The following is a 27,318-nucleotide window of genomic DNA, read 5'->3' on the forward strand; positions in this document are numbered from 1 at the left end:
CACACGCACACACGCACACCTACACACGCACAAAAACATACTACAAAAACTGTTCCAAAAAGCTGCAAAACTACAAAGAAGTCAGCATGCCTCTGTGTTTCTTCAAATCAGTGCTTTATAGAGATATATCTTTTGTATTATTTTGTAACAGTGGGAGGTTTTTCTCAGGCAGATATCCTGTCTGCTTGCTTTGTTATGTTGATTCGGGAGAATACAGTGTTGTTTTGACATTACACTCTGATTGACTGAACAAATGCTTTAGTGTTTGGGGTGGATATGTATGAAAACATCCCTGATATGCATGCTGACTACCTGCTTTGGCCTTCCTGAATACATTTTCACATCTCACAGTGTGCTGGATTATACTTGTATAAATGTATGCACTGTAAACAATTCAGTGTGTGGGGATGTACATTAAACAATGTGCAGTGTAAGTGCTTCTCTTTCTCTAACTTTAAGTAGTCTCGTACAGTATGTATGAGTTCATAAACATACATATGACCACTGGGCCCTTGACACATGCTCAAAACCTCATGTGTTATTCCCCGAACTTAGATAAGAAATAACAATTTTTCACCCCCCCTCGTCTTGAAACAGTTTTTTCCACAGGTGCGGGGTTTGTGTCTGAAAACAGCTATGTGTGCCTCTGTGCATTGGGTAATGACACCAGAAGGGGCCTATTCAGAAAGTGAAAATTGTACCTGTAAAGAGGATGCAGGCTCCTGATGAAGGACTCACTTATGGGAGCACTCAGTTTAAGTGGCTTCTGGATGGTGTGTTCAATACAAAAAGTCGTTTTTGTGTTGGTGGTGTTTGTTCACGTTCCAGAAGGGCTGCTTATTTCTGCTATGCATGTTTCCCCTCTCATGTTTGAACACATGCAGCTCAAAATTGGATTTGTCTGTGCTGATTCTAGTCCTCTTCTTTTTCATGTACACATGCACTGGGGCTAAAATTGCTTTTATTTCAGTCAGTTGATTGGGTGAATTTCAGATAATTTTTTACAAACTGGTTTTATTCGGTTTATAAAGAAATGATTAAGAATGTTTTGTATATCGAGTAAATTGACAGTTTAACATCAGCATGCTAGTGTCACAGAGGTGCCAGTGTGGCTGGTGACTCATGTTTCCATTTGACCACTTATTATTCTTATTTCCTCAGATCGAATATCCGACCAGAGAAAGCCAACCATAACTTCCACCAGTTCAAGATACACACCTTTGAAAGGATAACGTCCTGTAGTTTCTGTCACCTATTGCTCAGGTATTATTCAGGCATTATGAACAGACTCTGTTCATAATGTATAATGCTGTAGATCTAATGAAGTCCCAGTAGAGAAGAATCTTTCTACATGGGATTCAATTCCACGTCTGAGACAGGGTGAACTCCACACATTGTTCTAAGATGGAAAATCATCATGTGTTATTGTACTAGTAGTATTTTTCTGTTCTTATGAAAATACACAATCATTTTTATATTGATGGTATGAAAGGAACACCATGACATTTCACATTTCAGTCTTCAGTCAGTTTTGTAGGCACTTTAGGGAAAATTAAGTTTTTTTGCATTTAGCCTCTTACTTGGAAATTCCTTATTAGCACTGGGTTTAATTGAAATAAATAGAGACTACAAACTTTTAGCTGGCTCAGGTTTCAGCAGACAGTATCAGTTTTATGGTTTTGGAAAGCTGAAGGACATTTCTTGTGTCATTTGTCTTATCTTGAGACTGTGACAGAAGCCTGAAAATTCAAAATGTCAAGGTGTTTCTCTTAAGGAGGCTGTTATACACGAAATATATCCTGTGGTTTTTTTTGTGTCCAGGGGCATCTTTAACCAGGGATATCGCTGTCTAAAATGTGGGCTGGGGGCTCATAAGGAGTGTCTGGGTCGACTGGGAGTCTGTGGAAGAACGGGTGAGATGGAAGCCTCTCGAACTGTCAAACTGATTTGGTTTCTGAACACTTTGTAACGAGCTATCTTGAAAACTAACGGCATCATTTCCATGATATTTGCTGTACATATTTATCTCCCTCAGAGCATATATCCAAATTTTTGGTGACCTTTCCTCTAGCGCCACCACCAGGCCACAGTTTCCACATATACACACAAAATATCAAAATCTGAAAGTCATGATTGCCTTGAAATTTACTGAGCGCATTCATACTCCCTAGAGAACAACCTCTTTACATTTTGGGCACTCCATGAGCTTTCCTCTATCACCACACAGTGATGCTAGATTGCCAACCTTGCACATAAGATATCTAACAGCTGGTATACTTCTGTTGGAAATATTTATAGTATGTGGTAACCTTTTGACTTTCCCTTACTTTGCTCAAATGTCTGCTTGTACATAACTTTATTTCTGCCTCAAAGTAAAATCTAAAAAACAACAAAACATAATGCATGTATGTACACTTTCAGAAGTTGTTTAAATGAAAGCCAAACTTTACCCTATAGATATTTAGCAGTTGTTGCATCGTACTCCTATGTCAAGCTTTGGCTTTTTGTCACCAGTCTGGGGCTGTAGTTCAGGTACATTACCCACCCTGAATACACAGACAGCTAAAGGCAGCTCAGGCCTTTGACAAGGCCTCTTAGCAGAAGCACTGTGGTCTTTATGCATTCTGAGGCGTGATGAAGGCCAGCAGAGGTTGACAGTTGAGGTTGTATGTCAGGAAGCCACCATGCACTGATATTGTATTCCTCTCACTGTGTCTGTCTCTCTCCCGACTGCAGATTCTGCCAAGCCGAAGCCCAAGGTAAGACCTGGACTGTTTCCCGTCTTTGACTTAGACACCAAAGCTAACATAATTAGTGAAGCCTAACATAGCAGATATCAAAGAGCACACAGGCACTTACTCAACTATAGACAAAAGGATTTTGCTACCCACAAAAAACTATTGGTAATGCTGGTGAACAGCTTGTTCTTGTAGGTTTGCAAAGCGGAAGGAGCTGCTGGTATTGTTTTAACCAGCGTATATGCATGTTTGAAAGTTTCTTTTTAAATATTGTTCTTATTTTTCCTCATCATAGGACCACAGGCAGTGTTATTAAATCAATCATGGAACATAAATTATGATTAACTAAACTAAATTTAAACACATATATATACTATACAACTATATATAGATATATATATGGTTATTCTTGTGGCATACTTAAGGCTCCATATACTTCACCTGTGTAGAAAACAATCAGGGATTTTACTTTTGAAATCCTGGAAGGACAAAATTACTAATGAAAACAAATGCAAGAAATTCAAATGAGCTTCTCAGACATTCCTGTGTGTACAATTTCTGACAACTTAGCACTATTATACCCAAGTGGATTGTGGACAAAATAAGGATAAAAGGTCCAGTATTTTTTGTTATATATTATATATATTTTCCCAAAAAGACAAAGTACAGAGCCTCGGAATTTGTGTCCCGGTTAAAATAGTTGGACCACACATCTAAAGAGTATAAAACCCACAAATGATTGTATTAGAGTATGAGTCATTCTTCAGGTCAAGCTGATCCTGCACACAGAGTAAGAATGGCCTCTCCATTTATCAATCTCTTCCTCTCTCCAAAATTCTTTCTTTTTTCCTAATTTTCTTACTTTTTCTCCATCTTGCTTACTTTCTCTCTCCGTCCACAGGAGAGCACAACACCACCAGATCCAGGTCAGTATGCCTTGACCACTTTCCCACTTTTGTGAACCTGCTAAGGGCTTACGTGGTTCCTCTTAAGCCGCTTTCATCTCGGTTCTGTAACAAAACAGAAACATAGACAGGATGAAAAGGAGGCAGTTAGTCAGAGGCCAGAGTGAGACCGGGAGCACATAGATGGTGGTTGAAAGCTAACCCTCAGATGTTATCATACACCTCCTCTGATTTTTGATCAAATAGTACTCAACATTTTAAGAAACCCTGAAGATGTTTTCTTAGAAATGCGCTGACATGAATATCTCCTGCTCACACAAAGGGTTCAAAGGAGGAAATGAGCAACAACAGTTTCCTCTTGACAAATATATTTGACTAAGAATAACCAATGAATAATAGGATGCAGAAGGAATCCTTAACCAAAGCACAAAACAGCCCTTTTCTCACCGCATGCCGTGATGCCTAAACCCAACACGGCATTGAGATGAATTGGAGTGGGTGGAATCATTATGAGGATGGCGGCAGGAGAAATGCTGGCAGAAAAGCACTTCCAGCAGTCTATATGCCTCAGCCTCAACCACTGAGCTGTGCCTTTGTGATAAATCAATTTCCATAAGGGGCTTTATGAGAAAGACATCCGCACTTATTGTTCTTATTAAAAACATGAATGTGAGATATTCCATTCATCTGAGGTCACCGTCAGCTAATAGTTTCCTCGGGCTGGTTTGCAGGGTAGCCATGGCTGGAAGGGAGATGTGTCTGAGGGGGCTAGATGTGTGAGTCTGGGGAGAGTAAGTGGCTGTGTCTTTTAAGTTGGCAGGGGTGTTTAGTCTTAGCCTTAGCCGGATGCTTGTGGCTGTATTTGTCTGGCACGCCGAGGAAAGATTGGAGCTGTACCGTTCAGGAATCGAAGAGATGAATTTCCTGCGAGAGTAAATTGCTGCTTTCCAGGATGGTGCCATTCGGGTGGTTTAGACCTCAATAAAAAAGGCTGTCAAGGTGTCCATATTTACACGTTAGATATCAATTGTGCGGAAACCTTTAGGACAAGGACAGTAAGGGAATTTGCTTTGTACACATGATTAGTGCAAACAATATAAATAATTACCAAAAAAGATTCTCACCTACCTCTGGTGATATCTATATTTAGTTTTATCTGCCCATGTTTTGACATATCTGCCTCTAAGATTTCTGTTGTTTCTGTTGTAGTCAACCCAATACAATGGAGTTGTGAGGGAGAAATTTGTTAGTTGTGCCTTGATTAATTTAAAGGGCAAATTAACAGCAACCAAAAATCTTGGTTTTGCTGACCTCCAGTTCACCTTGCCGCAGTCATATAGAAGGGTACTCCAGGGTGTGTCAGTGCACTGCTGTTGGCTGTGGTTACAGGTGAAACAGAGCAAACTTCTGACCACCCTAACCACACACATCAATGATGCTGGTAGTGGTGAAAGGGGGGAACACACAGTTAAACACTGCTTTTAACACGAAGAAAAGCAATGAGAATAAGAGGCCCGTGAAGACTTAAAAGCATTAGAATCACTAATTTAGCTCTCCTTATACCTCCACCTAGGCTTCACCTGGGTAAATATTCAATTTTGACTGATCAAATGTTTTAACATGCAGTGTAACTCTACACATCTAGCAGAAAATATACAGAGTTTCCATTTTAGTCATAATCTGAGCAACATAGCACCCAATGATTCAAATGCCTTTTATTTTTCCCTAGAGTTCCCTCTTCGTACTGCCATTTTCAGAAAGTCTCTCTGTTATACACAGTCACAGTATTTTTAATCTATTACCGTGCAGTAATGATGAATCGATCAGGCTGCTGTTGCACTGCTGTACGTCCCTCTGTGTGAGGCTCTGTGATAAATGTCTAACAATTTGAGCGTAAATGTATTTGTATTCCCTCTCTGCTAGGTTTACCCAGGATGGTTGTGATCAGAGACTACAGTGGCGTCCCCTGTCCCCTCTGTGGGCCCCCACTAAGCATTCATGCAGGGGATGTCATTGAACTGATGTTTGCCGACCTGCACAGCTCCTGGTGGCAGGTGCGTGTCACTCAGCTCATCCTCGTTTTATCTCAACATCTGTGACTCTATGAAAAAATAACATGTTACGGCTCACCGGGTTGGCTCGGTGCACGCAATGTCTTTGCAGTGTCATCGGTTTGAATCTGGGCTGCATGTCATCTCTTTGTCATCTCTTTCCTGCTGGTTGTCCCGCTATTTGACAAAGAAGAGAGAGCTTTCAAAAATATATGAAAGGGGTGATTTATCTCCCTTTGGCCATTATTGTTTATATAACAAAAAAGATATTGCGGTTGTTTATCACATCCTGTGTCAGGTGAGACATAAATATGACATAATCATGAGGTCAGTGTTAATTAGAAATATCAGTCAAAGATCTGTATGAACTCCACAGAACCCCAGTTACATTACAAACGGGGTATCTGTCTGTTCTTTCACTCCTCAGATTGAATCACAGCCTGCATCAGATGATCTAACCAATTAGTGGCTTCAGTTGATTAATTGAGTTCCACAGTGAGACAATAAAACAGCAGACACTTCAGCCACTGGAGGATGTTTTAATGGTGGTGCACAACCTCATGTACCGGCACATTTAGCAACCATCGCACGAGGTCAGCCAACGGTTGACAGCGTTTGACCTTATCTATTTTTGAAAGGATGGCGATTTATCTGGGGTCTTCCGGCAGCCTCCCTAGCCGTTTCTCACACTGCTTTACGGCGGCATTAAAGCCTCATCCTCCTTCTGGTGCTGCTCCAATCAGACTGCAGTCTTTGCCAAAGGCACGGCTGGGAGTTGGCCGTTAGCCTGATTTCCTATGCTCCATGTTTCTCTCTGTTGTGACAGAGCACAAGGTGGAGGGTGAGGGCACGAATGCCAGGAGACTTCTTGTAAGCCGATAGAACGGCTAGGAGAATGTCATGCCGCAGACCTGATGGCAGTGCATTGTTTGCTACCATGGTAACCATGCATGCTGGGAGGGGTTAATTAAATGATAATACACAATTGTGTGTATTCCTGTCCTGTGCATAATGGAACTATAATAAGGCTCCTGTCCTGTTCCCATATATTAAACTGATATTTTACAGCAAAAAAATAACAGCAAGGGAAAAAATTTAGTTTAAGCTTTAGCAGCTAATTGTGACCAATTCACCGATGCTTTCATTAGGTCTGCCACACACCCCGTTTAACATGGTAATGTCCTGTATTGAAAAATAAAATGCACTGTTCCTTACTGAATTTTCGAGCACACCCTACTCTAATGCATACAATAACTCACATGCAGAAAAGTATTAAATCAGAATTTGTGGAAGAAAATGGCCCCTAGAATGACAGGCATGTTCTCTGTCACTCAGCATCATCGTCAATGTCGGCGAAAACCTCTAGCTTAAGTCTGCCCTTAAAACTGAAGAGGCTGTCTAAATACAGATCTGAATGGCAGACGAGTGGATCAGTACTATCATAGATTATTTTTTGCCCCCTATGGTGGACTCTTTGGCCTGAAGCAACATTCAGCAACTGCCGGGCAGCTCGAGAGCAGAGGACGCAGAGTGGATTTATTTTTACAGACCAAACATTATGCCCATGTTTATGATCTGATGTTTTAATCCTTAATATATTTGATGCAACTGTGCTTTACTCTTATTGAGTGTTTATATCAATTATATTCATGTTGGAAGTAGTAGAGGACTTTGAAATAGATGCATAAAATGCACAATTTGGTGCATACAAATTCACCAGAATGCAGGAAATAAATGATCTGAACCCCAGGCAAGTAGTGCTTTATTTCTCCACACTGAAGGGGGCAACCCTAGCTTTCACTTGATACATTTCTGCGAAAAGTCTGCAGAGGGCGTTAATGCATATCAACAGCTGGTGGCAGTAAATAGCTGTAGGATGCAATAAAAGAAAAGAAGATTAAAAAAGACTACTATCTGATGTAATTAAACAATACAGGTTTCAAAGAATACAAAATAAGGCTATGCAAGTGTTTTCAACAAGTTTGCTAAGTCTTACGGTCACACACAATGCATTTTGGTGAGAAACACTGAATCTGAACAAAACCGTGTTTGTTTACAATGACAACTCCACAGGGTACCTTTAATCTTCAGCGTCCCCAGTGGCGCCAGAGGATGGAATTACAGAACATTGAGAATTCATATCCCCTGTTACCCAGGAGGCAATTATCCCCCATCCCACTGGCAGAACAATACAATCAATCACCGTAATTTCATTTGATCCTTTGGCTGCTGCCTGTTTATGCCAACAGAGTAATAAGTTTAATCTTTATCATACGCTTATCGAAGGCATAACAAATAGAGAGGGGCTCTCAAAAAACCTTTGATGAAATGTTATTACACAGAATGAATCATAGAGATGGGTAAAGATTCGCTTTCCAATCTAGTTACTGCCGGGGCTTGCATGGTCCCAAAAAGCATTTCATACTCTAATAAAGAGGAGTGAGGAGGAAAGCATAAACAGGGCAGGAAGCTGAATGAAGAGCTCCACATGCCCTCAACACTCACTGTCTTCTCAGATTGACTTGACTTGATGGACTTCAAATTGACCTCAAACTCAGAACTGGAAACTCAAATTAAATTGAGCTTAATGTTGATATCTATGCTTATTACTGTCTACAAAATAATGTACAGGATAGAAAATTATGGTTGCGAAATAAACTGAACTACTATGTAGGCACAAGTGTGTAAAAATTAAGTAATTTGTTTAACCAGTTGGGTTTATTTAGCTGGAGAAAAAGGTCTGTCTACACTATGTTTGTTGAAGGAATTAATGATTTTCATATAAAGCTTGTGTTTGCTTGAGGCGCGTTAGCTAAAATGCAATTGTTAGTCTTTAGTGCAAGCCAGAGAGCTCACTCTGTTTGGATATTCAAAGACCAGAATAAGATCCATTATTTAGTGTTAAACGAGGCTCTTGTTTTGATGCAGTACAAATCTAACTGCCGGCAGAGTTTGAACCATAATTAACTTGGGCTGCAAATTAGATGCACTGCTTGTTGTGTGCTAATTGCTGAGGATTTATTGAAGCGAGTGTGGGAGGGGAAGAGAAAAGGAAGTGAGAGAGAGAGAGAAAGAGAGAGAGAGAGAGGTGTAGTTTGCTCCCAGACACATATAATGCGATTAACAGCCAGTTGCCATTGCAGGGCAAAATTCTGGCGACAAGCAAGATTGGCTTCTTTCCAAGTGATGCTGTGAGGCCTTGCCCATGTGTAAGTGTGCATATTTTTTGCAATCAATAAGACACATTTGGTCTGATTACAATGCATTCAGTTGATAATGGCTACTATTGATGTCTTAGCAAAGGAATGTAGTGCTTTTCAATTGCACTTTTTTGCTGTAGAAGACTGATTTTAGCCATTAGATGTAGCTTGAATATCACATTACCACAAATGACCTCCACCCCTCTGTATCGACTCCATTAAGACACAAAATAACCACAATTCTTTCTATGCCAGGTTCCAAAACCTGTCGATTACTCTGCTCAGCTCTGGTAAGTGATGAAAACAAATGACTGTAGATTGCTAACAATAACCACAAGTCATTTTTACTCCATTTTATTGAGTGTATTGACTGTTCTCATCCTCATGTTCAGAATGATTGATTGCAGTGTAAGTGCAGTAGTTGTTCACGGGTGGTTCAGGTTTGCAGGGCCTATGGAGAGATACCAGGCTGAGGTGGAGCTCCTGGACCGAGGAAACAGCACCTATCTGGTTCGACACAGAAGTAAAGAGTGCACTGAATACGCCATCAGTATCAAGTAAGTAACATGAAGTCTTGTTTTTCATTTATTTCCATTCAAAATCTCGTACAGTTTCTACTTTATCAGGAATGTTGGAATAAACCAAACACATGCAGTCAGCAGCAGTCTTGTGGGCAAAAACACCTTATTGTGAGAGGCGAGTGGCAAGAATCATTCAAGCTAACAAAATGCCCACATGCAAATAACAGCTCTGTACAACAATGGTGCAGTATCTGAAAACAAACAGCTCATCAAATGTTGAAGCGGAAGGGTCACAGCAGAAGGAGATCATGCTGTGTTCCACTCATGTCAATGGAAAACAAGAAGTTATAGTGACTATATAATCATCAACAGCCACAATGGAAAAAGTGTTCTTGTTCTGATGAATCACAGCTGATACTGAAATGCAGATGGTGGGGGACAGAATTTAGTTTAAAGGGTTGTCTCACCCAAATTGGAAAAAAACACATTTTCTCACTCAAACCCTAGTGGTGTCGAGCCAATTGTTTGGACAAAGTTTTGAGATATCTGTCTCAGAGTGCTCAGACTCTAAAAAAAAGAAGGGCCAAACTCAGTGTTAAATTTCATCATATTCCGTTCAGTAAACATAAATGGATTATGGACCTCTGTTGTTGGGGCCCATTAAATTCTCATGGCTTTGCAGGAATCCTGTTATGAATTTCATGATTTTAAAAGTTAACCATAGACATCTTTTGAGAAATGGCATTTGGGTTTGTTAAAGAAGGTGCAGTACACTGAGTCGGCAAACATAGGCTACTTGTGCAGTTACTATAGTAATATTTGGACTATTGTCTTTGTCACATGAAGTCTGCAGCAGGATGTTGTATTTGCCATAACGTTAGCTAATGAAGAAAAAGTTGGGATTCATTGTCTGAGATTAGTGCTATCAAACGATTAAAATATTTAATCGCGATTAATCGCATTAATGTCATAGTTAATTTGCAATTAATCGCAATTAATCGCAAATTTTTTGGTATTTCAGACTGGACGTGCTGTGATGATAGCTCAGTTCACAACGACAAAACACACAGATCACTTTGGTTTTGTCAACGGAACCATTTGGCAACTTTTTAAAAGTAAACTTTCCATTCATAATATTATTGGCATCCATTCAATCCATCCACTCAAAACGTAACGTCTACTACTCTTAGTGCGGCGTGCCTGTTGTTTTGTTTCCGGTCTAGCTAGATCTGGTGTGGTGTTGTAGTTTTTCTAACGTTACTAGTTGCAACAGCATGTGAAAAAAACTACAAAGTGTGCTAGGCCAAAAAGAACGTTAATCTCGCGATAAACAAATTGAAACAAATGCGTTATTAAAACAAATGCGTTATTAACGCCGTTAACGCAAACCCATTTTAACGGCGTTAATAACGCATTTAACTGACAGCACTATCTGAGATAAACCTGAACTCACATCGATATGGGCAAATGGTTGACATATCAGTACTGCTTATGACATTTATTATTATTTTTTTGTGCATTACCATTATGTGTACCGTAAGTTGTGTATCAGGTTGCTAACATTATATCCCAGCTGTCACTAAAGTTTAGCTGAGGCTGAATTGAGGTGCTACTATTTTTAGCCGTGTAAACACCTGAATAGAGACAATGTAAGTGTCACATAGGTGTATTTTCATTCTTTTACCACTGCATGTGAGACAAGTGGTCAGAAGATGAAAACCATCCATATTAAATTATTGAATTACTGGTAGAAAAGATAAACAGTCCATCACCATCATCATCAACATCAGTCATTTCTATTAGTATTGATGTTGCTAGTGTTGTTGCTGTGCACCTTTGTCTCTGTCTCTGTCCTCTTTACTCCTCTAACCCCCGCTCCCTCTTCCTCTCTCTCTCTCTAACCACAACTGGTCAAGGCAGACGGCCACCCACCTAGAGCCAGGGTCTGTCCAATATTTCCGCCTCTTAAAAGGAGGTTTTTCCTTGCTGCCGCCACGTGCTTGCTCATTGTGGGAACTGTTGGGTCTCTGTAAATAATTTTATAAGGAGTATGGTATACACTGCTCTATTTGAAAAGTGTCCTGAGATAACTTTTGTTATGAATTGGCGCTATACAAATAAAATTGAATTGAATTGCATTGAACCTGGGTAAAGGAAGCTCAAACTTTCTTTCTTTTCTTTTTTCAATTTGAATATCTGACCTTTGAAGCTTAAATCCTACCTTAACATTGTTGCCATTCATTTTAGTTTACTGTGATGGTCGGAGCCCATACATCTCAATTGAAAGCAGCATGGGGAAGAGGTGGAATTGGATGTTCTATTTTACCATCTATCTATTGTCTGTCTCTTCTGCGCAGAAACATGTTCAAGGAGAACCTGATAGCTTTGCATCATACTATTTGCTGCTCTTTGGCTATCAGTCTTATTTCAAAAGAAAGCTAGCCACACACTTGAATTGTAGATAAAACCCCCTTTCCTTTAGGCCTTAATAAATGGCTGCTTTATCTGCAAGTTGAGTGCCTCGGTATCCTTCTTTTGAAATACAGTACTGTCTATTTCACTAGCGAATATCTTTCTGGCTACATCAAAGCTTGTTCAGTCTTTTAAAAATAGAAAGGACTATCGAGTCCTCCCGACCTGGCATGACGGCTCCAAGAGATTATAACGATTGAGGGTGCACTCTGAAATAGTGTTTGGATGTTAAGACTATTTAGCCAGTGACACACCATTCCAGCCCATTTGGTTTTGGTGGACTCATACCGTCCCTCATTCAAAGCTTTGATGTACAGGGCCAGTTTCTCAACTCTCCAATCCTAATTGCCTGTCTCACTGCTTAAGATCATTATCATGATGGCCATTTGAGATAATGGCGCTTTATACAGAGAGCTGCTACTAATCAACTGGAACTGTCTAATGTCAAACACTATGAGTCGTCAGTTTGTGTAGTGTGTATTTGTAGCCATAGGACCCTATAGGAGGAAACAAAGACTCAACCTTCACCAAACAGGGCTCATCTGTCTCCATGTGTTATGCACCATATAACTCAAAACACATAAATAATGTATTACTCACCACATATTCATAATGTATCAGTGAATTTACAACATGGCCATATTCTTCTCACCCGTTATAGGCCGCACTGGGAGATTTACAATGTGGATCTATCTCCAGTGTAACATACACATCGCCATATGGGAGACATGCAGTAGTGTGCTCACAATTGGCTTGAGAGGAAATCAACACTTGTACATGTATTGAACAATGCACATGTATTTTCAAGGTTGGCCTGCATTACTTTTCAGCGAATTACTTATTCTGAGCTATCAATCTCACATGACAGGACGTGTGTGATACAGTTGTGATACATTTTTCTATCTTGGATTTAGTGAGCAGCTTCTTCCTCTTCTAGAATAGGGGTGCTTCATAAAAAAAAAGAAATTGACATAAAAAAAAGCAGATCCCCAGAATCAACTGCAATATTTATGTTAAACTTATTCCAAAATACACATTTATTAACATTATAGTGTAATATAGACATCTGCTCTTCTACCTCTTAGTAACTGATTAGAACCAGGTGCGGTGAGCAACTTACTAGACAGAAAAAGATAGTATCCGCTAATGTACAGAATGAATCATATTATAAGGATCAGATTTCTTCTTTTGTTTATACCTGCACTGTGTCCCAATTTCATATGACATACTAATTCTAACATGGTTGACAATACACAGTGTGTTCACACTGAGGAAGATACAAAATTAGGCATACTCAAAGTTGTCAGTGTGCATACTAAATCTGCTTGATTGTTGAGTGTGATGAGAGAGGGATGGACACCATTATCCCACAATGCTTTGCACAAAGGACATTGATGAGCTGCTTGGAAAACTGCCTTTTTCGTAGGAGACATTTTTACATGTCAAATCAGGACAACAACAGGTGTGATTTATGATATTAATAATGTCTACCCTCCATTTAGCATTACTAGTTTCAGAACCGTGCCACTGCTGACTCACTGACAAGGCTTATTGACACACTTAAAGGGAAACAAAGCCATCATTAATGTTATTAATTATGCACTTGCTTTTCCTGCTGTTAGTCAGAATGTTTGCTGTAAAAAAGGCCTATTATAATTATATATGGTGGTGACAGCCCCAAAGTTTTTTATTTTGTTGTTGTAGGTTGTCTCATCTTTTGTACAATTTCCTGTTAATACAAAATGGTCTTTCTTTAAACAAACAAACAAACCATGAAACCTGGATTTAACTGATACATTATTTTTAGTTTTCTTTTTGTTTTTTATTGGTTCAGACAGTATTTCAAAGTCAGTTCAGCATGCAATAATATACAGCCTTGGTTCACAAACTGGGGTGCCCAATGAAATTCTGAGAGGTCACAAGATGATTAAAGGGGAAAAAAGGAAGGTAACATTTTCCTATTACACAAAATTAACTTTTTTTTCCTTCTAATTTCTGGCTTTTCTTGTTAAATACTGGATCCTTTCAGCTCTTAATGCTCTCAACTCATGTCCACTTGTGATGAACGGCTACAAATAGACATTGCATATTTTTTGGAAACCACTGGTATCTAGTATGAATTGATTTTACAGGGTAAAACTGGGTAATCTTATGATACTTTTATTATTATCTGATTTGAGTGAATTGGATGTGATTTCTTCCCCCCCTGGTAACCGACAGTCAGCTCAGACAGACCTTCGTGATGGTTCACCATAGAGACTGGATTGATGTGGAAGCATGCGTAGTTGATTATCAACCCATGTCTCATTCATCCTTCACAGGTTCAACGATAAAGTCAAGCACATTAAGATTCTGACCAAGGATGGCTGCTTTTACATCGCTGAGACCCGGCTGTTCAAGACTGTGCTGGTAAAGGATTTAAATTTGTATGGATTTTTGTGTCCCATGAACTACTGTAGCATTAATGAGTATAATCGTTTTGACATAACACTACTTTTGCAACACTTTTTTGAGATAAACCGCTGCATGTAAGTGGAAATTGTACTTTTGTGCAATGATAAAAATATGTCTTCTAGTGGTTTATTTCTACATTTGTGCATGCACTCACAAAGCCCCAAGGGAAAGTTGTAAGCAGCTGCCTGTTGTATTATATGGCAGTAGCTAATATTCGCTTGTTTCCAGTACTTACACTTCCAGATGGGCAGATAGAACAATATATTGTGATTAGTTGATCGGCTCAGGAACACTTACTAAGCACTGGTTGCTGTTGCATTGTCAAGCAAGCAGCTCCTTTATGACCCTTTGTAACCAACCACTTAATTTCTATAAATTTGTACACAATACCATCTATATTCACCCTGGCTTATCGTGGTTAAGGGTGTGTTTTATTATTGTGCTTGTTTCACACAGGACTTGGTGGAATACTACAAGCAGTACTCTTTGAAGGAGGGTTTCAGCAGTCTTGACACCACTCTGCAGATCCCCTATAGGGAACTTTCCAATGGAAACATGCCCAGGGCCATTACCAAGGCTGGCAGTGGTGAGTGTGCTTCACAAACATCCAGGTTCCCTTACTGAGAATATCTGTCTGACAGGTGAAAATGCTACTAGTTCAGATCAGATCTTGAAATTGAAAGTAATTCTGAACATTTGCTTTTACCTGTTTGGGGTACCAGTGGGGTGGGTTTTACTACAACACTCAAGTTCAGATAAAGTAATGTGAGTTGTTTTAGACCTGCTTGTAAAGTCAAATGGAAACTGACTGTATATTTTCCAGGTCATCTAATATAAATAATAGAATAAGATGAGGGTGGAAACAGTTTGCTGAAATCAGTACCTCACTTGCTATATTTTGCTATTACTTGTCAGATAATGTATACCCTCACCTCGGAGAACTGTAGAAAAATGTCCCAGTTTACATTACAAAATCATGCTGACAGAGCATTTGCTTGGTTATTAGACACTCAAGTTAAAACTGTGTCTTGATACTCGAGGCAGTCCTATCTTTGACGTGTGAGACATGCTAGAAATATTTAGCACAGCATAATGAGCTAACACGATTCCCTGCGGAACAGCGCAGGGGGGAGGACAGCAGCAGCTTTCCTTGGGAAACCTGCCTCTTCAGATTATTTGATTGATCTTTTTTGTTATTATCATAATGGTGTCAAATGCAGCATTGTAGCATAGGTATAAGGTCATTTAGATTTGACTACATACACAAAACCTTATCTCTTAAATTTCATTCTGAGGTTAAGAAAAAAAACAATTCTTATTGTCAGGTGAGTATAAGAAAAACATATCTAATAAATATTATATTCCATTCCTTTCAATAGATCCTCCTAAACGTTACACACTTTAAGCAACATATTATTCCAACCTGGTGCAATAACAGTCATAAATAAATGCATTCATGTGCTTAAGTTCAACAAGTCTAGTCACTGCGTCATTGCTGGCGCTCAGAGACAGAGGCAGATGCTCATTCAATCTGAAGAAACATGCGGAGGAGAAAGGGAAAGTGGTCTTGAGAAAGAAGACCCTGCTGCAGAAGCGGAAGAGAGGGAGAGAGGTTTAGAGTAGGGAGAGCAGGAAGAAGACGAGAGGCAGGAAGAGGTAGAGGCTGCATAAGAAGGACAGGGGAGAGAAAAAATGGGGGAGGCATTGAGAAAGACATTGATATAAGACAAAGAAGGATTGAGAGAGATGGGAGGTAGGGAGGCAGTAAAGAAAAGGAAAGAGAGATGGAGGTAATTTGTAGCTTTTTGTAGTGGAGTTAAGTTAACCTTTCAACTAACCAAGAGTTAGATGAGAAGAATGATACCACTGCCATGTATTCCATGTGCTCCAGTCTATATGCTAAGCTACATCATGGCTTTAGCTTCGTATTTAGCACACAGATATAAGAGTGGTATCCAATAAACAAATAAGTTGAAATAATAAATAATAAATTTAACTATTCCTTTAAAAATGAGCCAAACTGTACATTTACACCTGGCTGAGATCCATTACAACCTAGACTATGTCCAGATGGTATCTAGCTGAGCCAATCATATTCTGCATTTGCACCTTGAATTAATATGTTTTTCCGTACCCAGGTACAGATGGCATGTTATTACCAGGTGTAAATGGGGTAAAAGAGAGGCACAGAGTATAAAGGGAAGGTATGGGGTAAGAGAGACAGAGGGAGAGCAAAAGACAAAAGAGGGAGTGAAAGAGACAGTGAGTGAAAGAAATAGAAAGGAGCCTCGGCAGCTCACCAGGCTTGGCAGAGAGGTCCCAGTTAGGGCCCAATGCCCCAGGCAAGCACCAGGAGCCTGCTACTCCAAACGTCACACTCTGCACGCTGCTCAGCTCCGAGATGGTTTCACAATTTTCCTGACAGGACATGACATTTCACTTGGGCTGGCAGCGGAGAAAACTGTGTGACAGCCGCCTGCTGACATACTCCTGGGGGATACCCCTGGTCCAACTGAGGGACTGCGCCTGTTTCCACAAAACTGGGAAAAGTTTGCAAATATGATCTGATGCAAAAGAGCAGAAAGCAGCTGGAGGTAAACTGTCTCAACTTAAAGGGAGGTGTACGTGTAAACAACCACAGTCGCTGCAACCGAGGCAACCGAGGCAAGCAGACGAACGCTGGAACAAAGTCAAAGTTAGCCCTTTGTGCCTGTTCGGATGTAAAATTCTGCTATATCCTTGTCCCTCTGCCTCCTTTGGCAGCGTCGGTCTCCCAGCGCATCAGGCTTCAAAGCAGCTCTGCAAGAGGTGTGTTTGTGCATCGCTGCCATTCACTGCGCTTCTCTCTGTGAGAAAGCCTTGACAGACCTGCCGTTGCCTCAGTGCATTCTGGGACAGATTATTATTGCCTTAAGTCGTCCACCCCCATAGACAGACTTAGTGTGGGCACCACGTTCTCTGTCTGGTAAACAGCCTCGGTTGAAAGACAGATGTCATGCCAAAACAAAAAAAAACACACACAAAATGGTTTGAATCTCAGAACAGACACCTCATAGCAAAGAAACAGAATGCAAGTCTGAGTAAACAATCACAAGATGCAGAACTGCTGAAAAACCATCAAAACTCTGGAGTAATTTGTTTGGAGAAACCCCAGCCAGCATCGTTAATTAAGTATGACTGAGTGCTTTTTGCCTGCGTGTGTGAATGTTAGGGCTGGGAAATAATTAGAAATCAGATCTTTTATTGTCTGTCAGGCAGATCATTTTGTAGTAAAGTGTCAGGGTTATCTGTATACAATTCTGCTTTCTAAAATTAATCATTAGGAGTGAGTAGTATTCAAAATCTAAGAATTTATTAGAGAAATGTAAAAATATTACAGGATATTTTGTTTGACTCTTCTAGTGTGCTATATGGTTGTACTTATAGCAGATGTATATTTAGATATGCACACGTACAGTACGTGCGGTATATACAGTAATACGTATACTTGTTTGTGTGCACTGTGGTGAAACAAACAGACACATATTAGTCTCCATTTACTTATCCCTGTGGGGGAGACAAAGAAGGCATGGAGCCATATTGTTGTCATGACAGGAGGTGGATTTCTCAGTGTGAGGGTCTGCTGGCTCAGATGGGATTTCATATGGGAGCGGAAGTCATCAGCCTTGCTGCTTGGATTCCCAGCCGTTGCCTTGTCAGGGCGCCGTGCTGTGCCCAGACGTATACTTACCCCCATGCTGCTGCTTTGGCTCACCTCATCTGAAGCTCAAAAGGTTGTTTTTGCTGATTATTATGCAGTGTGACCTGGGAAAGGTTGTAGAAGCTACAATACATGGAAAAGGTTTGTAGATAGTTGAACAGCTGATCTTTACCCCCATATGTTATTGTTGAACATCTCATTCAAAAAACATAGGCAACAATATGCTGCTACAACGGGCTCAACCCTTCTGGGGAAAGCTCTCCCCAAGATTTTGAAACTTGGCAGCAGGGATTTGTTCCAACTCAGTCACAAGAGCATCTGTGAGGCCAGTTACTGCTGTTGAGCAATAAGCACATTCAGACCGAAAACTGTTATGTGTCAACACAACACAAAGGGACTGCGTTGGTCGGTGCATGTTGCTTCAGGTACCGGTGGGTAGGTAATTGCCTGACTCCAGCAGCTTAGTCATCATTGGGGGACGGTTAGGAATGTGAAAATTTAAGCTACTCGGAATCAATTAATGTTACATACCGATAGTAGCGTTGTTTGACTGGGAGCTTATCAATATTTTGGTACTGACCAGTCAGGAACCAGTACCAATTTAGTATCGGTTCTTGATACCAAAAAAGAAAATGCCAACTGTATTTAAAATATGATCCAGGAAGTCCAGTTGGAGTAACAGATCATTGAGTCTGAAGGTTATCAGAAGCTAAAACACTGCACTGCATGTATAATACCTGAGACAAGATTTGACTACTCTCTTTTGAAGCAGTACTTTATCATTCATTGCAATGATTGCAAGGTAAACATAAATATGCCATTCACATTAGGCAATCTACCAGGAATGTGTCCTTGCAGGATCACAGGTTTATGATGTAGTGGTTCACCAATAGGGGTTTTTCAATGGCTGATGCCAATATTTAGAAAGCAGGGCGACCGATTGTGCCTGCTATAGAATGCCGATATCAGAAGAAAGTCATGTATATTTAATGAAACAGAAAAATACATTGGTTTATGCTGTGGATTTCAGAATTGGACTGGTATTTAAGGGAGAGCAGGGTACAGTATGTCAGAAGCTGCATTATTATAACATAAACTGCATTATTATAACATAATATATATTTAGTCAGCCAGTGACGGTTTTAGATTAGATTTGCTGTCATTTAGGATGGGATAAAAGTCTTAACATTTAGAAAAGCAGCAGGATGCATGAGAGTTATAATACAGGGCTGCAAACAAACTTTTTCACCACCTTCACAAAACTCACAAAGGGAAGTGTTAACATTGTTAGCCACACTGACAAGGCTGCCTGCAGATGTGTCTGCATTCATTTTTTTATTTATTGGCCTTGTGAGTGCAGGCATCGGCCAAAACAATTATCTCAAAATGCCACATAATCAGCCCAATTAATTGGCCGATTATATAGCTGGATGGGCCAGAGGTCAGAGCTCCATGCATGCCAGTCAAGTTCTTCACCACAAAACTCAATGGGCTTTGTTCAAGGGGCGCATTGTTGTGTCTGGAAAGGGCTCTTTTCAAACTGTTCCCAAGAAGTTAGAAGCACACTATTGTCTAAGAAATTGTATGCTGTAGCATTATGGGTACCAGCGTACCTTTGGACATGTTCTTAAGTATTTATGTTAATTACTCAACGGGTACGTCCTTTATTGTTCGGTATTATATAAAAATCCCCGTCCCAGGTAAAAGGACAAATTGTATGATGCTTTCACTGCTTTTACCTCCTCTCTCACTCTTATCTCCTTTCCATCCTAACTTTTTCCTTGTTCTTTGACATTGCAAACTTTTCTTTTCTCTCTCTCTCCTTCTCCTTTACCCTCTCTCACACTCTCTTTCTGTCAAACTTGTGTTTACTTTGCTTATGTTCTCTCTTTGCTCCCACTACGGCCTGAACCCCCCATCACTCGCTCCGTTTCTCTGTAGTTCCTCCTGGTGGCTGCAGCTTTGTTCCTCCTTCCTCCTCGCCTTTCTGGTCAGGTACAGGTACAGCTTTTCTACTCTCTTTGTCTCTCCCTTGCTGGATGCCCACATTTCCAGGTTTCCAAAGACGCACTGTCTTGTTTTGCGTATCTCTGTTAAGTAATATAGTCTAATGATGCCTCTTTTATGTCATATTGTGCAGACCATATGTGTTGACTTGTGAGAAAAAAACCTTCACGTCAGCCTTATGTAAATCCAAATCAGAAATATTGTAAATTCCTGACAGCTATGATATCTCCAACTTGGCAAAAGTACACTACAGACAAACAAGTGGCAAAGAGCTGCATAGCCATCATTGCTGACATTTACATTTAACTACAATTCAAGCTATTTGCGTGGTTTCACTTGTCAGTCAAACTCAACAAATATGAGCACTAATATAACACACTAAAAATAGTATATTAAGATGTGACTACAAGGCCAGTAATGGCAGTAACCATCTTGGTGGAAAGTCTCAGTGGTATAGGGGGAAGTCTAATTCTGCCAACATGGCATGAATACAGCATGATATATTAGGATTAACTTTATTTGTGTCTTTCTCCTTTTGCACTTATGTGCATGAGCATATATATGCATGCATATATGTGTGGGCTTGAGCATATGTGTTGGCATGATGTACCTGTGTGTGAATGGGAATAAATGTATTCCTTTCATCCAGCATATCTTCCCTGTTGTGTCACGTAGTATTTCCAAAGATAAGGTAAACAAACCAGTGCACACCTGTGTTCACATGTGCCCTGACCTGCATGTGTAGGAATGACCTTGTATAATCTGAAACGTTGATGCAATGGGTGAGCTGTGTTGAGCATTAGATCAACACATGACCATGATAACCCATGACCTGTCATCTCCACTGTGTGTTCGGCACAGCCAAGCTGGTCAGCTGTGTATATACACTTTGTATGACTCAGGGCCAAGAGACAAGGCTCTTTGCTGCCTTATTATGCCTTTAAAATAGCTGTAGTCATTTTACTGTGGATAGTACCTGTAATAAGTGTGTTTCATATCATTATAAACTACAATAGTTCAAATTGACATAATGATAATATACCGTTTTATATTAATCAGAGGTAGATTAACTGAGTTCAGTTTTCCTAAGTTTCCCTCTCATTTCTTTGTAGTCCCCCAAAATCTTGTTAGTATAGTTACTACTACAGGTACTGTAGTTTGACAAAATCCTAACATAGTCCAAACCTGCATTTCTTTGGAAGACCTTGAGCTAACATTTTTCTTGTTTTATTATAACAAAGTATATTTAAAAAAATATATAATCAGTTTGAGGTAAAAGTTAAATGTTAGTCACTCCCAATATGAAAAACTTAAGAGTTAAGAGGATCACTTTTAGAAAGCCCAGGATTCCTGAGGAGAAAGTGGTTTCGAGTGGCTGACACAGGCTTCAGATTAGATTGTGCAGAATGAGAGAGATATTTTGTACTTCAAAGTTAGTGAGTATTTAAGTTTTAACAACACCAGGTCAAAACTTTATGGCTAGACTGTGTATGGTCAGCGATAGTGTTCATCTTGTTCTTAAGGTGTACTAAGGTAGACATGGTTAATCTATGCCCGAATCAAAAAATTCAGTTGCGAGAACAATACTTTCCACTCATATCTTAAGAGATTTGATTTGAAAGAGAATTTAATTTAAGTGTAGTATATTCTAGTAATCTATTTAAGGTCCAGTGTGTAACATTTAGGAGGATCCATTGGCAGAACTGGAATACAATGTTCATAGATATGTTTTCATTAGTGTATAGTCACCTGACTACAGGAATTATTGTGTAATTATTATTATCCTAGAATGAATAGGTCATAGTTTCTCCTACACAAGCCCGTTCTCATTCTCAGGTCACAAAATACAGATGTGACCAATGTTCACCTAGTTGCAATCTGCACGATGAAATATAAAAATCTGCCCATCAACTATATGTATTAGAAACAGTATCACTTCTGTTTGTGATTGTGTTTTTAAAATGATCTACCATTTCCACATATGTGCCAGTTGTGTTTAAACAGAGAGTGAGAGACAAGCAGACACACACAGACACACACACACTCACACACACACACACACACACACACACACACACACACACACTCACACACACACACACACACACACACACACACACACAGGCAGGGAAGAAGCCCCTCCTCACGATCATCACAGTCATCACAAGATAGCCCTTTTAAGAACGAGCAACGCCCCACTTGTCCATGAACACATGATTCATGAGGCTATTGTAAAGAATAGCTATACGTATGTGTGATTAGAAAAGGGCAGAAGAGCAGAATCACTTGTTGACCAGTGCGGAGAAATGGGCTTCTGGTGGGCCTGGCTCATTCATGCCTATTCATTTTGAAAGAGCAGTGGCCAATAGAGGAACTCCAACACTCACTGAGTTACTCATGGACACTCACGTTTTTAGATCCAAAAATAGTTAGGTTGCACTACCAAGAGGAAACTAAATCCCTCTATCTCTGAGAGTACTCTCTGAATATTTGTGAAATTTAGTGGAGATGACTCTCAATTATAAGACAAGATGTCTTTGTCTCAGTGTTTTCTCCTAGGGTGGAAGGTATTGCAGTGGCGCGCTATGACTTCTGCTCTAGAGACACACGGGAGCTATCCCTGCAGCAGGGAGACATTATCAAGATCTACACCAAGATGTACAATGGGTGGTGGAAGGGAGAGGTCGACGGCATGGTAGGTCTCCTATAGAACCCTTTCACTTTGGCAAAATCCAGTACATGTTTTATTTCATCTTGACCTTGGTGTTTTTGTTTATGTTTTCTGTGCTTTTATCATATACAGTGGTAGCTAGAATTTATTTACACATCTATCACACATGTGCCTGGGTGATGCAGGGGTAAAATAACTGTTATTAACTGAGATACACATAACTGAGAGCATTTGGTGGTTGGAAGCCAGTGAGGGATCATGTTATTTTTTGACCATAGCATCTGCATGTAGGTTGTTTTGATCTTGGCAGGGAGGGAAGGGCTAGTGTGAAACTCTCTCTACTCGGTGAAGCTCCCTACTGCCACATGTGGGCCAGGCGGGGATGCTGTCTTATATTTGTGCAGTTGAGTGCTGCTGCCCGAAATTATTCTTGTTTTGCTGCTCCTCAGGTGGGCTGGTTTCCCTCTACCTACGTGGAAGAGGAGGACTGACTGCTGGATGAATGACGTCTGTTCAGCGTCCATTCAAAGCTGACCACCTCCAGTGAGTGCCATGCTGCTCAGCCACTCTCTGTGCCCTGCAAGTCAGATCTCTTTGATAAAACCCAGAGACTCGGACTTAAGAGGAAACGGCGGTGCCCTAAGAAACCTTCTCCTGCCCTCTGACAGACTCACACACAGAGCAGATGTCAAATCACAGATTCCAGGAGCATCACGCCATATCTCACCTCTCTGTGGCCCTGTCTGCCCCTGCGGCCCACTGGGAAGTGCATGTGCTGTGCCCAGATAACTCTCCCTCCTCCCTTCCTGCTCACCTTGTCTTATTATTGATGACTCCATTGGCTGGTGTGAGACTTGCCTTCACTGTCATCATGTTTCAATACCAGGAAGGCTCAGTCACCCAACTGGAACACAGATCCTGCTGACAGCGCAAAGCCCAGGTACTCCACCAAATTGAAATGCAGGAGCTGAGGCGCTTCAACTGTTGTTGGAACACTATAGCCCTCTTCGCTGTTCAGACCTTCATGTTGGACTGTCTGTCTAAGATCCATTTTATTTTTCTAATTTTTAATTACTGGACGGATATAAACTATGTGATATTTAAATGCAATTGTTGAAACGTGGTTTGAGACTGTTTAAAAAAAGAATGGAAAGATTTCAGCATAAATGACAATGTCATTCTCATGTGATGTGTTTGCAGTCTATAATGACTATTAGTGATTTGGCCAAAGAAAAACAACATAATAATGTGGCTGTGGAATCCCCCTCTGATGAAGCTATGTCTCTAAGCTTTGATTTCTATTTGATTATCATTTCTTTTAAATCATTATTTATTTGAATCACCACCTCACCTTTAAGTACCATCTTCACAAAGCATTGTGTTGGTGCCAAAATATCAAAACTAGCATACCCTTTTATTTTTCTCACACAGATGTAAAGCAATAGTTATTTATATTTTTGGGAAATACACTTATTCACTCTCTTGTTGAAAAGAAAATGAAAAGATAGTACTCTAGTACTCTCAAACATGTACTAAGGTATCACACCAATGCATTTAAATAAATTAAAAGGCCTTTATTTGTATTGGTATTTTTTTGAGCTCATGAAAAGCTGACTTTTTAGTTATTTGTTTTTCTCATCTTACCAGTATATAAGTTAATTCAAATTAGTTCAACCTTAAACATCTATAGCAGTAAAATGCAATATACATATTAAAGCAGCAGTACTATTAATCGAAAAACATTATGTATACTGTAATAGCAAACCACTGATTGGGAGCATTTTATGGCAGAATGAGTACTGATCATACTTACATACTTTTACTTCAGGTTTTTAATTCAAGACTTTTACTTGTAGTGGAATATTTTCACTAATTAGTAAGTATGTAAAGGATCGGAATACTTCTTCCACCACTGCTCACCTCTGTAGCTACCCTCTGAAGTTCTCCAGGACCCAGTGTGTTTCTTGCCCATCTGCTGCTGAAATACACTGCTGCTATGTTCTCTACAGGGATTATATTGTCTTCCTCTGTCTTTATTGCTCAATTATGATATCAGGCTGATCAGGTCCAAGATGGAGAGTTTTTTTGTAATGTTCTTCTCTCAGAAGTAGGGCTGTCTCCAACTAAAGGTTTTCCTAGTTGAGTAGTCGTCAAACGTTTGTTTTATATTGAATTATATAAATGTATATTTGAACGGCTACCTGTCAAATGATAATGGAAAAAGCAGTAATGATTCTGAATGTGTCAGAACAACCAGCAAGGAAACTGAACACTCACTTAATTTATTAACAGAGTATAACATCACACAAGTCTTGGTGTTCACAACAGGGAATAACTAACTTCCAACTTCACAATCGATGTTGGTGTCCGAGGCTGTGTTCAGTCCTGGTGTCATGGCCACTGGTAGGCTGCTGAGCCGTTGCCCCACTCTGGCTAAGCATTCAGGCCCCCCCTGCAGTCAAAAGCTTGTGGTGTTATCCCCCCGTACTCTGAGTTCAGTTAGGACATACAGCAGTGCTGTTACAAGAGAAAAGGTCTGTTTTGCAACAGTTGTCCTGGTGACAAGGCGCAGCTTCCGTTTGACACTGTTTTTGTTTTTGTCTTCCTGTGGATATCCGACTGATGAAAAGAGCGTCAACTAAGACTCAACTAACAGTTTACTCAACTATCATGGGACAGCCCTAGAAAGAAGGCATTGATTTTAATGACAACTACATTTTCTGTCTCCATTCGAGCTAGCTAAATTACACTCTTCATCTGTTGCACAAGGCTGTTCCAACTCTGTGCTCAGCAACCCATACTAGAGCATCAGATGTACCACAGGCCACTTGCTCTCTGCTGCGACCCAGTGCTCCTGTTTCTTGTAAAACTTATAGGAAGTGTCAATAAGCAAAGATTTTGCGCCCACACCATAACTACCTGGCATTTCTAATCTACATTTTATTTCAGATTATACATTTTTACTCACCAACTATAGGATATTTACCATGCTCATTTTAAATGTACATATATATATATATATATATATATATATATGAAGGTAACAAAATCTGGCTACTAGCACCTCTAAAAGTCAATTAACATGTCATATATTGTTTAATCTCTAAAAAATCAAATTGTTAAAGAACATTTGTTGTGCAGGACTATTTCTTTGCTGAGAGCAGTTCCTGGAACATCTGCTGGTTGCCTGGCAACCTCACACCTACCATGGTGGATTTTGTTACGTTCAGACAGAACCAGTCTAGCTGTTTTCCCGGTTTTTTATATGCTAAGCTAAACTAACTGGCTGTAGCTTAGAGGACAGATATAAAAGCGATATTTTCTCATTTAACTCTAGTCAAGAAAGAGAAAAACCCTATTTCTCAAAATATTGATTTAAGCCAAAATAGACTACAGTTACAGCTGAATAGTGAATATGGTGAATCATCGAGAGGATGAAGGAACACACACTTTAATAATGCTTCACAATGTTTAATGGCACTATAGGAGAAAAATCATGCCCAGTTCTCATGTTTGGCTTTAGACATATGAAGTCATCAAAGAGACGAAATATGTACAAAAGGAATTACAAAGCCAAATAAGTTTTAAAAGTTAATGTGTTGTCGGTCTATACTTCGCTGTGAGCTCCTTCATCTTTTGATCATTCATTGTGGAAACTGGAGAGCCCTTTTACATTCCACGGGTTTTTGTGTTTACCTCAACTCTTTTTGGTTTCAGAATGAATGATTCAAGGGTGATGTAACAGCTGTACACTGTAGAGAAAGGTAGCACTAGGGTGTTAAGTGATGCTGTTTTCCTTCAAACGTTAACACCCCGCTAACCATGTGTGTGACATCAATATTTAATAAAAGCATACTCTTTGAATTGTATTTCTGAAATTTGATAGGCTATTTTTCCCTCTTCAGACAAATGTTACATTGCAGGAACAAAGCCTTTGCAGTTGCATCACAAATCATACCCATGTCTGGCACGGTTGTGGAGGTGCAGTGGAAAACTGCCAGTGCTCAAATAGTGGCTAAACAGAAAACAGTTGTGGTGTAGAAACATGTAAGCTCAGTGAAGGTCCATGTTTTCTTCCTAAATGTGTGCGTCACTGAAACAGTGTTCCATAATTTTGCCCATACAGAAAGTTCAGTGTCATTATCCCTTTAGCACTACTTTCTTGTTTTCACATTTTACGTAGTGTAGAGAAAACAGTAACCTAGTGTACTGATCTGACAACAGGGCATGTAACGGGTCAGATGGACGGCAAATTGAACGAATGTCCCCCGCCGTAGTTTTGAATTCCAAGAAATCATTACAGATCAGAGATAATTGTTGCTAGCAAGCCCAAAATAATCTAATGTAATAAGACATATCATGCAGCGCAGGGTAAAAACGGTATCATATCATGTGTACAATGACTTACCTCTATATTTGCTGGACAGTTTTTAATCTCCTCAAATTTCCACAACTATCTATCTAGCCCACGTGTCATTCTGCTTGCCACTGTGCTGCAGCTAACATTTGTTGTTTTACACACACAATCCATACCAATAATAGACAAGTGTTGGTTTACGCCTATATAAGAAATAACTTTAGATAAACATTTCTTTTGGC

General features: G+C 39.9%; 1 protein-coding gene across 3 annotated transcripts in view; it reads left to right on the forward strand.

The window, feature by feature from the left end:
• LOC127349842 (guanine nucleotide exchange factor VAV3) overlaps nucleotides 1–24,296 on the forward strand; it is a 47,969-nt gene extending 23,673 nt beyond the window's left edge. For all 3 annotated transcript variants that reach the window (XM_051375853.1, XM_051375946.1, XM_051376021.1), the window contains 12 exons: nucleotides 1,162–1,263; nucleotides 1,822–1,913; nucleotides 2,737–2,759; nucleotides 3,640–3,664; nucleotides 5,567–5,697; nucleotides 8,838–8,903; nucleotides 9,150–9,184; nucleotides 9,335–9,451; nucleotides 14,209–14,296; nucleotides 14,798–14,927; nucleotides 22,595–22,743; nucleotides 23,169–24,296. In XM_051375853.1, the coding sequence (XP_051231813.1) occupies nucleotides 1,162–1,263; nucleotides 1,822–1,913; nucleotides 2,737–2,759; nucleotides 3,640–3,664; nucleotides 5,567–5,697; nucleotides 8,838–8,903; nucleotides 9,150–9,184; nucleotides 9,335–9,451; nucleotides 14,209–14,296; nucleotides 14,798–14,927; nucleotides 22,595–22,743; nucleotides 23,169–23,210 (1,000 nt within the window). In that variant the 3' untranslated portion in view covers nucleotides 23,211–24,296. The remainder of the gene's footprint in view (nucleotides 1–1,161; nucleotides 1,264–1,821; nucleotides 1,914–2,736; nucleotides 2,760–3,639; nucleotides 3,665–5,566; nucleotides 5,698–8,837; nucleotides 8,904–9,149; nucleotides 9,185–9,334; nucleotides 9,452–14,208; nucleotides 14,297–14,797; nucleotides 14,928–22,594; nucleotides 22,744–23,168) is intronic.
• The last annotated feature ends 3,022 nt before the right edge of the window (nucleotides 24,297–27,318 follow it).

The sequence above is a fragment of the Dicentrarchus labrax genome, unplaced genomic scaffold (genome assembly GCF_905237075.1).
Source record: "Dicentrarchus labrax unplaced genomic scaffold, dlabrax2021, whole genome shotgun sequence".
NCBI lineage: Eukaryota > Metazoa > Chordata > Actinopteri > Moronidae > Dicentrarchus > Dicentrarchus labrax.